This window comes from Schistocerca americana, chromosome 2, assembly GCF_021461395.2.
Source record: "Schistocerca americana isolate TAMUIC-IGC-003095 chromosome 2, iqSchAmer2.1, whole genome shotgun sequence".
Lineage (NCBI taxonomy): Eukaryota > Metazoa > Arthropoda > Insecta > Orthoptera > Acrididae > Schistocerca > Schistocerca americana.
In genome coordinates, this window is record NC_060120.1 from 505,576,196 (window position 1) to 505,591,207 (window position 15,012).

Genomic DNA, 15,012 nt, shown 5'->3' on the forward strand with positions numbered 1-15,012 from the left:
AAAGCGGACTTGAGGGGGGGAGGGTTGGAGGAGGAATTTGATAAGAGGAACGCAATGCCGCCTCTGGTACATCTGCCACCTCCCATCGCCGAAGATGTCGTGTCATGAACTTACTTAATCGTCGACAGGGTGAAGATGCCCTTCAATTGTTCCTTCGTGTCTAGCGCGCCGTACGCCATCTTGGACCAAGAAGCGAGCACAGTCCAAAAGCTGTGGTGAGAGGTTGCGCTTTCTCTGGATTTCTCTCCCATGCTTTTAGTGTCTTTTGAATCCACACCACGGCTGACACCACCATCAGGGCGGAAAAGGATGCGCTCGCACTAAGAAATATCTCTCTACAACTCAGCAGCCCGTGAATGTATATTTCGAATCTTTAATAAGAGACCTAAAATATTCCCTCCTACTATCCTAGATATTTTGCAGTCTTTATAGTTACGCTGCAACCCGCACTGCACATCTTCTTCCTTCTGCCGTTAAAATAAGTAGTGAAGATTAGTTTAACGTATTTATTGGCCGGGTAGTGTAGCTCAGTTGGAAAATAAAGAGAGTGGTCAAACAGTCACCATCCACTTAATAAACTGTCTGACATTCACTTTAACAGATTTAGAGCAGTCATCAGAAAAGTCTTATACAACAACTGCACCACGCCGCTTATACTGAGTGATGTAGCACTGTTCGCACGAGAGATGTTTTGCATACACTCTTCAAAGTGAATAGCAGGTGGTACATAGACGCATCTGAATGGCTCAAAAAAGCTAACACAAGACCGATGATTCCGCTGCGACAGTACCTGTGGTACACATCTTCCTACGATTCATGTATTTAAAGCTCGTCAGTTTCACTGTTTTTCTATAGTGTCATGATTATTCTCCAATAGAAAAACTTCACCCACACTCTGAACGAGTCTTACCTTTGGCTGCAGAAGACATGGAGAGTATATGACAGGCTACGGCACCCGCGCTCTCACCAAATATGGTGACGTTGCCCGGGTCACCGCCAAATCTGGCGATGTTGCTCTTCACCCACTTCAAAGCCATCACCATATCTTTGAGACCTGCGTTTCCGGGCACCAACTCGTCCTCCGTAGACAGAAACCCTGCGTGAGAGAAAAGTACGTGATTGCAATAGCTGTTCTGAGGTGAAGGAAATCAAGTCTAGAAACGTGCAAAACCGTCTAACATTCGGACTCTCCACTAATTATTTTTAATTTAATTGAGATGTTGATTCTCAGATGATAATAAAATTATATTAATGATATATAGGTTATGTCTGTTCACGAACAACTGAATGAAGTAATCTACGTTATGACACGTGTGTTATTTGAATACTGTTCAGCGGCCAGAAAAGTTTCATGTATACGCTGCATATTTGATACTTTATTGCTCAATACATATGTTTTATTACTTCCACTGCGTGTTGACGTTAGTTAAAATGTGTGCTAAGTGATCAGTTGGTGAGATATCCTTCTGCAAACACCTCCAAAATTCTTCTCAGCAGAGCACGCACTCCATACATGAATCTTCCCATCATGTCATTTTGTTTATTCTGTACAGAGTTTTCGCATTTAGAATACTTTGATGTGACATCTATTACCAAAATAACCAATATTTCGAGAACTGGTAACACGGGAGACCTGACGGAATAAATAAGAAATCCGGTATGGTTTCCCTGTCATCAAGAAGATAGCCCTTATGTCCACAAATCATTTAGAAAATCAGATCTTTGAAAAAATAGACACACAAGGAAAATATTAATTCGCATACTGAAGTTTCACCCATTGCGGATGTGGGAGACCACGACTGTGATGAGTGAATGTTTCCAGAAATTATTGCAACCAGTCGCTTTCTGCAATTTCTGATTACCACGACCGTTTTCGAACCTCATAGCGGCTCATCATATGATACACATTTAGTGCGTTTTTGGAAATTTGTTGGGGTTATATAGCTGTGGCTGAATGTAAGGACGAAACATGTAAACACTGAATGTGGAAAGAATGTTTTACATTATGAGGTCGACTTCAGTGGCTACATGTTTCGTATTTATATCTTAGCAAGGCTATAAGGACCTCACAATACTCGAGACATGCAATAGGTGAAAAAATATGTACTATCTGGTGGTTAATCGCCAGGCGATTCGGAACCGATCAAGGTATTAAAAGTTGGAAAATTACAAAAGGCGACTGGTTGTAGTAATTTCTGGAAAACTTTGAACACAAGAAAGACTAGATAGATGTCATACAGACATAAATAACACAAACATAAACATAAAATTATCAATAGAAAGTGTAAAGAAGTAATAATTTTATTCCCTACCATCAACAAAGGAAATATACACTCCTGGAAATGGAAAAAAGAACACATTGACACCGGTGTACCAGACCCACCATACTTGCTCCGGACACTGCGAGAGGGCTGTACAAGCAATGATCACACGCACGGCACAGCGGACACACCAGGAACCGCGGTGTTGGCCGTCGAATGGCGCTAGCTGCGCAGCATTTGTGCACCGCCGCCGTTAGTGTCAGCCAGTTTGCCGTGGCATACGGAGCTCCATCGCAGTCTTTAACACTGGTAGCATGCCGCGACAGCGTGGACGTGAACCGTATGTGCAGTTGACGGACTTTGAGCGAGGGCGTATAGTGGGCATGCGGGAGGCCGGGTGGACGTACCGCCGAATTGCTCAACACGTGGGGCGTGAGGTCTCCACAGTACATCGATGTTGTCGCCAGTGGTCGGCGGAAGGTGCACGTGCCCGTCGACCTGGGACCGGACCGCAGCGACGCACGGATGCACGCCAAGACCGTAGGATCCTACGCAGTGCCGTAGGGGACCGCACCGCCACTTCCCAGCAAATTAGGGACACTGTTGCTCCTGGGGTATCGGCGAGGACCATTCGCAACCGTCTCCATGAAGCTGGGCTACGGTCCCGCACACCGTTAGGCCGTCTTCCGCTCACGCCCCAACATCGTGCAGCCCGCCTCCAGTGGTGTCGCAACAGGCGTGAATGGAGGGACGAATGGAGACGTGTCGTCTTCAGCGATGAGAGTCGCTTCTGCCTTGGTGCCAATGATGGTCGTATGCGTGTTTGGCGCTGTGCAGGTGAGCGCCACAATCAGGACTGCATACGACCGAGGCACACAGGGCCAACACCCGGCATCATGGTGTGGGGAGCGATCTCCTACACTGGCCGTACACCACTGGTGATCGTCGAGGGGACACTGAATAGTGCACGGTACATCCAAACCGTCATCGAACCCATCGTTCTACCATTCCTAGACCGGCAAGGGAACTTGCTGTTCCAACAGGACAATGCACGTCCGCATGTATCCCGTGCCACCCAACGTGCTCTAGAAGGTGTAAGTCAACTACCCTGGCCAGCAAGATCTCCGGATCTGTCCCCCATTGAGCATGTTTGGGACTGGATGAAGCGTCGTCTCACGCGGTCTGCACGTCCAGCACGAACGCTGGTCCAACTGAGGCGCCAGGTGGAAATGGCATGGCAAGCCGTTCCACAGGACTACATCCAGCATCTCTACGATCGTCTCCATGGGAGAATAGCAGCCTGCATTGCTGCGAAAGGTGGATATACACTGTACTAGTGCCGACATTGTGCATGCTCTGTTGCCTGTGTCTATGTGCCTGTGGTTCTGTCAGTGTGATCATGTGATGTATCTGACCCCAGGAATGTGTCAATAAAGTTTCCTCTTCCTGGGACAATGAATTCACGGTGTTCTTATTTCAATTTCCAGGAGTGTACTCTGATATACGGCCGGGGGATCACCCTAGAGAAGATATGGACTGCTAATTGGGAAATTCATTGAGATAAGCGACTTGACAACGATCAGATTATTGTTATGCAGGGTCTGTGAACGAGTATCTCGAAAACAGTGAAGCTGGTCGAATATTGACGTACTGCTGTCGTGAGCGTCTGCGGAAAGAGGTAGAAGGACAGTGAAACAGTCACTAGACGCCAAACGGTTGGGCCTCCTCGAGTCTTTACAGCACTTGGGATTCGGAAGCTTGTCTGTTCTGTTAAGTAGGATGGACGGTTAAAAAATGGGTCAAATGGCTCTGAGTCCTATGTAACTTAACATCTATGGTCATCAGTCCCCTAGAACTTAGAACTACTTAAACCTAACTAACCTAAGGACATCACACAACACCCAATCATCACGAGGCAGAGAAAATCCCTTAGGATAGACGGTGATCTATGCCATCTCTGCCGAAAGAGCACAATGCTGGTGCACGCATAAGTGTTTCAGAGAACACCGTTCATCGTACATTGTTGAACGTGGAGCTCCACAGCAGACCACCCCTACATGTTTACATGTTGACCCAAAGACATCGCCAGTTGTAACGTGCATGAGATCATCGGGATTGGACAGTCGATCAATTTTAACGTGTCGGGTCTTGAGGAGAATCACATTTCTCCTACACTAAGTCGATAGTGTTCTCCACAAACGCCGTCACCGAGGTGAACCGCGGCTCGAAATTTGCACCGCACCACCGACGCAGGCTGGTGGGATCGGTGTCATGCGACGGGAACATCCTCCTGCGCTTGCATTGGACCTGTAGTAGAAACCGAAGATACGGTGAGAGCTGTGAACAACCTGTATTCTTTCATGCTTGATAAACTTTGAGGTTCGCCAATGGCATTATAATTCTGTCAGAGACAGCAAAGGACTTGGAAGAGCAGTTGAACAGAATGGACAGTGTCTTGAAAGGCGGGTATAACATGAACATCAACAAAAGCAAAAAAAGGATAATGGAATGTAGTCGAATTAAGTTGCGTGATGCTGAGGGAATTAAATTAGAAAATGAGACACTTAAAGTAGTAAAGGAATTTTGCTATTTGGAGAGCAAAATATTTGATGATGATCGAAGTAGAGAGGATATAAAATGTAGACTGGCAATGGCAAGGAAAGCGTTTCTGAAGAAGAGAAATTTGTTAACATCGAGTATATATTTAAGTGTCAGGAAGTCGTTTCTGGAAGTATTTGTATGGAGTTTAGCCCTGTATGGAAGTGAACCATGGACGATAAATAGTTTAGACAAAAAGAGAACAGATCCTTTCGAAATGTGATGCTACAGAAGAATGCTGAAGATTAGATGGGTAGATCACATAACTAAAGAGGAGGTATGGAATAGAACTGGGGAGGAGTGGAGTTTGTGGCACAACTTGACCAGAAGAAGGGATCGGTTGGTAGGACATGTTCTGAGGCATCAAGGGATCACCAATTTAGTAGTGGAGGGCATCGTGGAGAGTAAAAATCGTAGAGGGAGACCAAGAGATGAATACACTAAGCAGATTCAGGAGGATGTAGACTGCAGTAGGTACTGGGAGATGAAGAAACTTGCACAGGATAAAGTAGCACGGAGAGCTGTATCAAACCAATCTCAGGACTGAAGAGCACAACAACAACATCTTCAGCGGCAGTAAAGTCATCTTTCATCAGTATAGTCGTTCCTGTCGTTCAACGAAAACTGTGATAGTATGGTTTAAAATATCAGCCACCAAATTCGTCTGATATAGACCCTATGGCACCCATATTGGACCCTATCGTGTGCTATCGCCATGTACTTGTATCGGTGGCCCGTTATTTACGCGAATTACAAGACACGTGTGCGCCTGCTTAGCTGATTGGTAACTTGTTTGTGTATCAAGCAAAGCGCCCGATTTCGGTTCCCGGTCGGGTTGGCGATTTTGTCTGCTCGTGGACTGGATGTTGGTGTTGTCCTCATAATCCTTTCATCATCACACCGACACGCAATTCGTCCGGTGTGGTGACATGTGAAATAAGACTGGCAACGCGGTGGCCTGACTTCCCACGATGGGGTGTCCCGTCCAACAATGACTGAATCTTTCGCTTCACGTCTAATTTTCACCACAACCACAATTACGCTCCTCTGGTACAAGTGTTAAATAGAGTAAGCAAAATCATATTTAACAATTTAAATAGTAATAAGGAGTAGAAACTGAGGCGCGGCGGCTCGAGTCGATCCATCGCACACTGCGTATCTCTGGTAGAGTATCGCGCAGTGTAGCTACGTGGCCCTACGGGACTGGAAGGGAAGTGAAGCCATGCAGGAGCTGGCCTGTGGGCAACTAGGCGAGGGCACGGAACCTGAGTAGACCGCTTAGAAGCATATGTGTGTCACTGGGCGTTTTGCGCACCTGTGGTAGCACCCCACGCTGCGCGACCTGGCAGCACTACGCAGTGCTGACTGTCCTATTGGTCTTGGCGAATTTTGGTTGCACGTTGGCCGATGGGCCGAACTGATTTGGCAGGCCTTCCATTTTTCCATTAAAGCCGTATTTGCCGAACATGAAGCTGATCTTCTGGAAGTGGAGGTATTTTCCGAACTCTGGATCCAAGAGTTGTAATTGCTTCCTGCAGCATATGTTTTGCCAGCGTGGCTGGGGGCTGGCTTGAGATTGTACACTACTGGCCACTAAAATTGCTACACCAAGAAGAAATACAGATGATAAACGGGTATTCATTGGACAAATATATTATACTACAACAAACAAGTGATTACATTTTCACACAATTTGGGTGCATAGATCCTGAGAAATCAGTGCCCAGAACAACCACCTCTGGCCGTAATAACGGCCTTGATACGAATGGGCATTCAGTCAAACAGAGCTTGGATGACGTGTCCAGGTACAAAATGGTTCAAATGGCTCTGAGCACTATGGGACTTAACAGCTGTGGTCATCAGTCCCCTAGAACTTAGAACTACTTAAACCTAACTAACCTAAAGACATCACACACATCCATGCCCGAGGCAGGATTCGAACCAGCGACCGTAGCAGTCGCGCGGTTCCGGACTGCGCGCCTAGAACCGCGAGACCACCGCGGCCGGCGTCCAGGTACAGCTGCCCATGCAACTTCAACACGATACCACAGTTCATTAAGATTAGTGACTGGCGTATTGTGACGAGCCAGTTACTCGGCCACCATTGACCAGACGTATTCAGTTGGGGAGAGATCTGCAGAATGTGGTGGCCAGGGCAGCAGTCGAACATTTTCTGTATCCAGAAAGGCGTGCAAAGGACCTGCACATGCAGTCGTGCATTATCCTGCTGAAATGTAGGGTTTTGCAGGGATCGAATGAAGGGTAGAGCCACGGGTCGTAACACATCTGAAAAGTAGTATCCACTGCTCAAAGTGCTGTCAATGTGAACAAGAGGTGACCGAGACGTGTAACAAGTGGCACCCCATACCATCACGCCGGGTGATACGCCAGTATGGCGATGACGAATGCACGCTATCAATGTGCGTTCACCGCGATGTCACCAAACACGGATGCCACCATCATGATGCTGTAAACAGAACCTGGATTCATCCGAAAAAATGACGTTTTGCCATTCGTGCACCCAGGTTCGTCGTTGAGTACACCATCGCAGGTGCTCCTGTCTGTGATGCAGCGTCAAGGGTAACCGCACCCATGGTCTCCGAGCTGATAGTCCATGCTACTGCAAATGTCGTCGAACGGTTCGTGGAGTTGGTTGTTGTCTTGCAAACGTCCCCATCTGTTGATTCAGGGATCGAGACGTGGTTGCACGATCCGTCACAGCCATGCGGATAGGATGCCCGTCATCTCGACTGCTAATGACACGAGGTCGTTGGGATCCAGCACGGCGTTCCACATTACCCCCTGAACCCAGCGATTCCATATTCTGCTAACAGTCATTGGATCTCGACCAACGCGAGCATCAATGTCGCGATACGATAAAGTGCAATCGCGATAGGCTACAATCCGACCTTTATCAAAGTCGGAAACTTGATGGTACGTATTTCTCCTCCTTACACGAGGAATCACAATAACGTTTCACCAGGCAACGGCGGTCAACTGCTGTTTGTGTGTGAGAAATCGGTTGGAAACTTCCTCATGTCAGCACGTTGTGGGTGTCGCCACCGGCGGAAACCTTGTGTGAATGCTCTGAAAAGCTAATCATTTGCATATCACAGCATCTTATTCCTGTCTGTTAAACTGCGCGTCTGTAGCATGTCATCTTCGTGGTGTAGCAATATTAATGGGCAGTAGTGTATTTTAACAGACTGCCTTCAGCTACTCTGTCTCCGGCTATGCGCATTGTGATATGGTTAGGCATCATGTGAGCGATTTGTTCCCAATTCATGTCCCGCGTCCGGGTTCCCGGTTCGATTCCCGGCGGGGTCAGGGATTTTCTCTGCTTCGTGATGTCTGGGTGTGTTATTATGTCCTTAGGTTAGTTAGGTTTAAGTAGTTCTAAGTTCTCTGGGACTGATGACCAAAGATGTTCAGTCCCATAGTGCTCAGAGCCCAATTAATGTATTTTATTAGCATTGCAGTTGATGGACATTTTGATGTGTTTTTGTATTACCGATGTGGACTACTAAGTTTAAGCGATGGTTACATCACCGGATGGTTGTTTTGCTGGATGTACGTGATCTGTTATCCACTTTTGGGCTCACCGTTGGAACTGCGGTAAACTCTGCGATACTGAAGCCTAATTTCTCTTGTTTTGTGTTTTGGGATTTTACGTGTACAATGCTGGACAGCATTACAGGTCTTGGTGATCTAAATTTGTAACCCAGTTAAGACGTCATTGCAAATTCTGTATTTAAGTTTCCTGTAAATTTCTTGAGCTGGCTAGCCATCAGGTTAGTTGCATTTTAATTGATAAGCGAGCTCATTTGTATTATTTAGGTTTCAATATGGTAAGCCTAAGGTATTTAGGGTCATTGCTTAAATTTGTGTCAGTCCCAATCATAGTGGCCTGGTGCAAGATTCTGCTAATAAAAATTTAATATTTATACAGTATTTCAAATTTGATCTACCTCTATAAGCAGTTAACGTGAATTTTTCCTTTTACCTCAACCAAGAAATTTTTTTTCTTACCTCCTCTTCCCATCTTAGTTGTATGTACTTGCTTGTGCGGGACTACCTCGTTTGCATTAATCGTCTTCGTTTGGGTAGCTCAGAGAGCCGCGCTACATAGTCTGCACACCCATCCTCAAGACCACCTAGACATCGGGTGACACATCTTGCGTTCAATCATCCCAGGGGCACAGTCTGTACCTTCTGCCCGTGCAACAAGTCCACATAACTAATGAACAAAATATGTTTTCTTCAATGAGATGTGGAACTGTCCTGGGCCTTTAGTATATCATGTAATACACAACGTCTCGTCTTTTATGAAGTAAAAGATGCACTTCGGACCCTCTTGGTCCATCATCAGGTGTCATTTGTCTTAACACATGGTTTATTTTTTCTGTTGAATGATGTGAAATGCATATTCCTGTCATGAAAAGATTCACTTTAGGTCACGATTTTCATAAGTCAAACGCGGAAAGTATGGGCAAAATAGTTGAAAGATGAACACTATAAACATACCACACAATCCAAGAAAAACGTTTTTTACTTTTTAGCACCAACATAAATTCTTTTCTCCGCCTTTTTCGCGTATATCACTTCACTCAAGGGGCAGCGCTGCAGAGATATTTTTGTACATGCTGTAATCAAAGATGTATTTATTCGTAGTGCTAAAGTCATAATTATCAAATAATTGACGTATGCAGGGAATAAATTTAGAATAAGTCTTTAAAATTACTGAAATAACTGGGACTTGCGAAATCTGTTTGTTCATTTAACATAAATCCGGTCTTTTAATTTTGTGGAGTTATGTCTCCAGTTGTTCTAACAGATTTACGGTCTTACAATTGGTTTCATGATGTAGTACTACCAAATTGGTTTCTAGACTGTTGATGACATGTTTCGTCTCCAACATACGTTATGCAATAGCTGATTTTTCTAAGTCGTTGAGCCTGAAAGTATTTGTGTGTTCTTGATGACGGATTTTAAAGTTCCTGTCTGTTTTCCCTATATAGTAGGCAGGATAACTGGAGCATTACTCGTATACTTTGAACACTCCACTGTTTTTTCTTTTTTTTTTTTTTTTGTTTGGATAATTTATTTTATGTTACGGACGAGTAAGTTTCGTAACTTATTATTAGTTCAGGATGCAACTGTTACATTTTTGTTTGAAACGTTAGCGATTTTTTGTGATATGGGTCTTTTGTTTCACAGTGTGGCCATTCATTGTTTTACTTTTGTGTATTTGTCTATCTAAATTGTCAACTGTTTTGGCTGTGTAACCATTACTTATGGCAACGCTCTTTGTTGTTACTGTCTCATTCTTGAGGGTGCTTTCTTCTAAATCAAGAGAGCATGGACCTAAATTCAGGATGTTTCTGTGTGGTTGGATGGGTGCTGAGTTGTTCACTGTGATGCCAGTGTATGTGTGTTTGCTGTGTATGCTGAACTTATGTTTTTGTTGATGGTTGGTGAATTTTAAGGTCCAGGAAATCTATGCTTTTGTTGTCCTCATCTCCTACTGTGAATTTTATCTTTTTGTGCAAAGAATTGAATGCTGTTAGTAGTTCTTCAAACTCCTCGTTTGTTCCATCAAACAGCAGCAAGATATCATCAAGATATCATCTCCAGTAATATATAATTCTACTTTTGAGTCTATTGTTTTCATTAAAGAACTTATATTCATGGCAAGACTCATTTTCTGCTGGTAAACTTTCCCATTAAATGTAAAATAACTGTGACACAATATTAACTGCAACATGTTCTTGATTCCTGTAAATGACAAATTTTTATGTTTTACTAAATACTTGGCATCAGAAGAAAAAAACTGGCCTTCTACGGATCGGAACGTGGAATGTCACAGATCCCTTAATCGGGTAGTAGTTTAGAAAAATTAAAAACGGAAGTGCATAGGTTGAACTTAAGTATAGTCTTAATTAGTGAAGTTCGGTGGCAGGGCGAACAAGACTTCTGGTCAGATGAGTACAGGGTTATAAATGAAAAATTAAATAGGGGTAATGCAGGAGTAGGTTTAATAATGAATAAAAAAATAGGAGATCAGGTAAGCTACTACAAACAACATAGTGAACCCATTAATATAGCCAAGATAGACACGAAGCCCACACCTACCACATTAGTACAAGATTATATGCCAAAAAGCTTCGCAGATTATGAAGAGATTAAAGAAATGTATTATGAGATAAAAGAACTTATTCAGATAATGAAGGGATAGCTAACACTTGGTTTAAGAATCATAAAAGAAGGCTGTAGACGTGAAAGACGCCTGGAGACACTTAAGATTTCAGATAGACTCTAGTAGGTGCTAAGATAGAGATTTAGGAACAAGATTTTAAATTTTAAGACATTTCCAGGAACATACGTGGACTCTGGCCGCTATTGATTGTGAGCTGTAGATTAAAAGTGAGGAAACTGCAAGAATGTGGGAATTTAAGGAGATGGGACTTGGATAAACTGAAATATCCAGAGGTGGTAGGGAGTTTCAGTGAGAGCATTAGGGAACAATTGTCAAGAACTAGGGGAAGGAAATACAGTAGAAAAAAAATGAGTAGCTTTGAAAGATGAAATATAGAAGGCAGTAAAGGATCAAGTAGGTAAAAAGACGAGGACTGGTAGAAATCCTTGGGTAACAGAAGATATATTGAATTTAATTGGTGATAGGAGAAAATATAAAAATGCAGTAAATGAAGTAGGCAAAAAACACTATAAACAAATCAAAAGTGAGATCGCCAGGAAGTGCAAAATGGCTAAGCAGGGATAGCTGGAGGACAAATGTAAGGATTTAAAGGCATATATCATGAGGGCTAAGATAGATACTGCCTACAGGAAAATTAAAGAGACGTTTGGAGAAAAGAGTATCTCTTGTATGAATATCCAGGGCTCAGATGGAAAAATGTTTCGAAGCAAAGAAGGGAAAGCAGAAAGGTAAAAGGATTATATAGACGGTCTATACAGGTGCGATGTATTTGGAGGCAATGTTATGGAAATATATGAGAACGTAGACGAAGATGAAAAGGGTTATATGATACTGCATGAAGAATTTGATAGAGCACTAAAAGACCTAAGTCGAAACAAGGCCCCAGGAGTAGACAACATTCCATTAAAACTACTGATATACTTGGCAGAGCCAGCCCTGACAAAACTATACCATCTGTTGAGCAAACATGTATGAGCGCGGCTAAATACCATCATACTACAAAAAGAATATAATAATTCAATTCCCGAAGAAAGCAGGTGTTGACAGTTGTGAGAATTACCCAACTATTAGTTTAATGAGTCACAACTACAAAACACTACAACGAATTCTTTACAGACAAATGGAAGAACTGATTGAAGCCTACCTCAGGGAAGATCAGCTTGGATTCTGTAGAAATGTTGGAACAAGTGAGGCACTACTGACCCTATGACTTATCTTAGAAGATAGTTTAAGGAAAGGCAAACATACGTTTCTAGCATTTGTAGACTTAGAGAAAGCTTTTGCCACTGTTGACTAGAATACTCTCTTTCAAATTCTGAAAGTGCAGGGGGTCAAACACAGGGAGAGGAACGCCATTTACAATTTGTACAGAAACCAGATGGCAGTTATGAGTTGGTGGGCATGAAGGGGAAGTAGTGGTTGGGAAGGGTTGTAGCGTATATCCGATGTTATGCGATCTGTATATTGAGCAAGCAGTTAAGGAGACCAAAGAAAAATTTCTAGTAGGAATTAAAATCCATGGTGAAGATGTAAAAACTTTGAGGTTTGCCGATGACATTGTAATTCTGTGAGAGACAGTAAAGGACCTGGCAGAGCAGTTCAACGGAATGGAAAGTCTCTTGAGAGTAAGATATAAGATAAACATCAACAAAAGCAAAACGAGGACAATGAAGTGCAGTCAAATTAAATCAGGTGATGCTGAGGTTATTAGATTAGGAAATGAGACATCTAAAGTAGTTGATTAGCTTTGCTATTTGGGGAAAAAAATAGGTGATGATAGTCGAGGAAGAGAGGTTATAATATGTCGAGTGGCAACGGCAAGAGTAGCGTTTCTGTAGAAGAGAAATTCGTTAATATCGTGTATGGATTTAAGTTTCAGGAAGTTTTTCTGAAAGTATTTGCGTGAAATGTATCCATATATGGAAGTGAAACAAGGACGATAAATAGTTTGGACAAGAAGAGAATAGGAGCTTTCAAAATGTGGTGCTAAAGAAGAATGCTGATGATAAATGGGTAGATCACGTAACCGAATAGAATTGGGGAGAAGAGGAATTTGTGGCACAAGTTGACTAGAAGAATGGTTCGGTTGGTATGACATATTCTGAGAAATCAAGGGATCACCAATTTAATACTGGAGGGCAGCGTGGAGGGTAAAACTCGTAGAAGGAGACCAAGAGATGAATACACTAAGCAGATTCAGAAGGATGTAGATTGCAGTAGTTACTTGGAGATGAAGAAGCTTGCGCAGGATAAACATGGAGAGCTGCATCAAACCAGTCTCATGGCCGAAGACAACAACAACAACAACAACAGCAACAACAACTAAGTATTCAAAGATTATGTCTATAGTTTCTTGAGTTGGTACATTTGTAAATAATTATATCAAAAGAGGCCAACCTGGCACCTTCATGCATATTTATTTCTTTAATTTTAGTTGGTAATTCAGTTGTGTTCTCAACTAAATATGGCTTTCCAAACGTATAGTACTACTTCAGAAATTCTTTCATCAATTGGGAGGTAGGTGTATTTTTATAACTATCAGTAGGCTTGAGTGGAACATGAGGTTTACGAGTCTTGGGTTGATCTCTTAGTCTTGTGGCTGTGGGATTCATCAAAATGAATACTTTTGCTTGTTTTTCTGCGAAGAAGAAATTGCATTTACTAACAATATCTTCTGATTTTGTAGTGCAGTTTTGCAGTTGGATCTTATCTGAGCTCTGTTATGTTGTTTTCAGAAAAGAAATTCAGTGCTTTAGTGATGTATTCATTTTTGTTCACAATTACTACAGAGTTGCTTTTGTCAGCTTTCCGAATGATGGAACTGTTATTACTGAGTTTCATGTTTATCATGTTTACTACCTTTGTCTCTTGACAAACTGTTTTCAGGGTTTCATGCAGAAACTTGAAAACCCGTCTTCAAGAACACATAAATTTTCTCAGGCTCAATCACTTCGAAAAATCAGTTATGTCACAACATATGTTGAAACGAAGCATGTCATCAACAGTCTAGAAAATAATTTGGTAGTACTACATAATGAAGCCAATTGTAGAACAACAAATCTGTTAGAACAACTGGAGATATAATTCCATAAAATGAAAAAACCGGAATCTATGTACAAACTGATTCCTCAAGTCCCATTTATTTCAGTATTTTTAAAGTCTTATTCTAAAGTTATTCCCTGCATACGTCAATTGTTTTATAATTAGATCCTTAGCACTACGAATAAATACATCTTAGATCACACCATGTACAAAAATAACTGTGGAGTGTCTACAAACATGTGTATGCAAATGTGCCTCTTGAATGAAGTGATATGTAGAAACAGGACGGAGAAAAGAATGTATGATGGTGCTAAAAGGATGAAAATGCTTTTCTTGGATTATGTGGTAGGTTTACAGTTTTCATCTTTTCAACTATTTCCGACATATTTTTAGATTTTGACTTGTGAAAAATCGGAACCTAACATGAAATCTTCTCGTGACTGAAATATGCATTTCACCTCATTCAAGAGGAAAAATAAAACATGTGTCAAGGCAAATGACACTTGATGATGCATCCAAAAGATCCGAAATGCATCGTGTACTTAATAAAACAAGAGAAGTTGTGACTGAAGGCGTCTTTTCATTAATATTTACATCGAACTGAATACAGTCACGTTTGAAGCTGCAAGATATGGATGAAATTAAATATCATGTAATAATTAAAACTTTAGTTTTCATGTTTCATGAAGTTGTTTACCGTACTATCTTACGTTCTTGTATCTGGTCTTTCAGTGTGCTGAATAACATTTTTATGAATCTAATATTTTCTTGATAACAGTTGTTCTGGTCATATTTCTCCAAGGCAGTGTACTTCCCAGTTACCAATGTATACGATATATAGATAATAGACGGGCTAAATTCCAAAATCCAAACTAAAAAGCGAAGAAGACCTAC

General features: G+C 42.3%; 1 protein-coding gene across 2 annotated transcripts in view; it reads right to left on the reverse strand.

Annotated features, from left to right (window-relative positions):
- The window catches only part of LOC124595786 (juvenile hormone esterase-like), a 77,048-nt gene that overhangs the window by 37,471 nt on the left and 24,565 nt on the right, over window positions 1–15,012 (reverse strand). For both annotated transcript variants that reach the window (XM_047134675.1, XM_047134674.1), the window contains exon 4: window positions 911–1,096. In XM_047134675.1, the coding sequence (XP_046990631.1) occupies window positions 911–1,096 (186 nt within the window). The remainder of the gene's footprint in view (window positions 1–910; window positions 1,097–15,012) is intronic.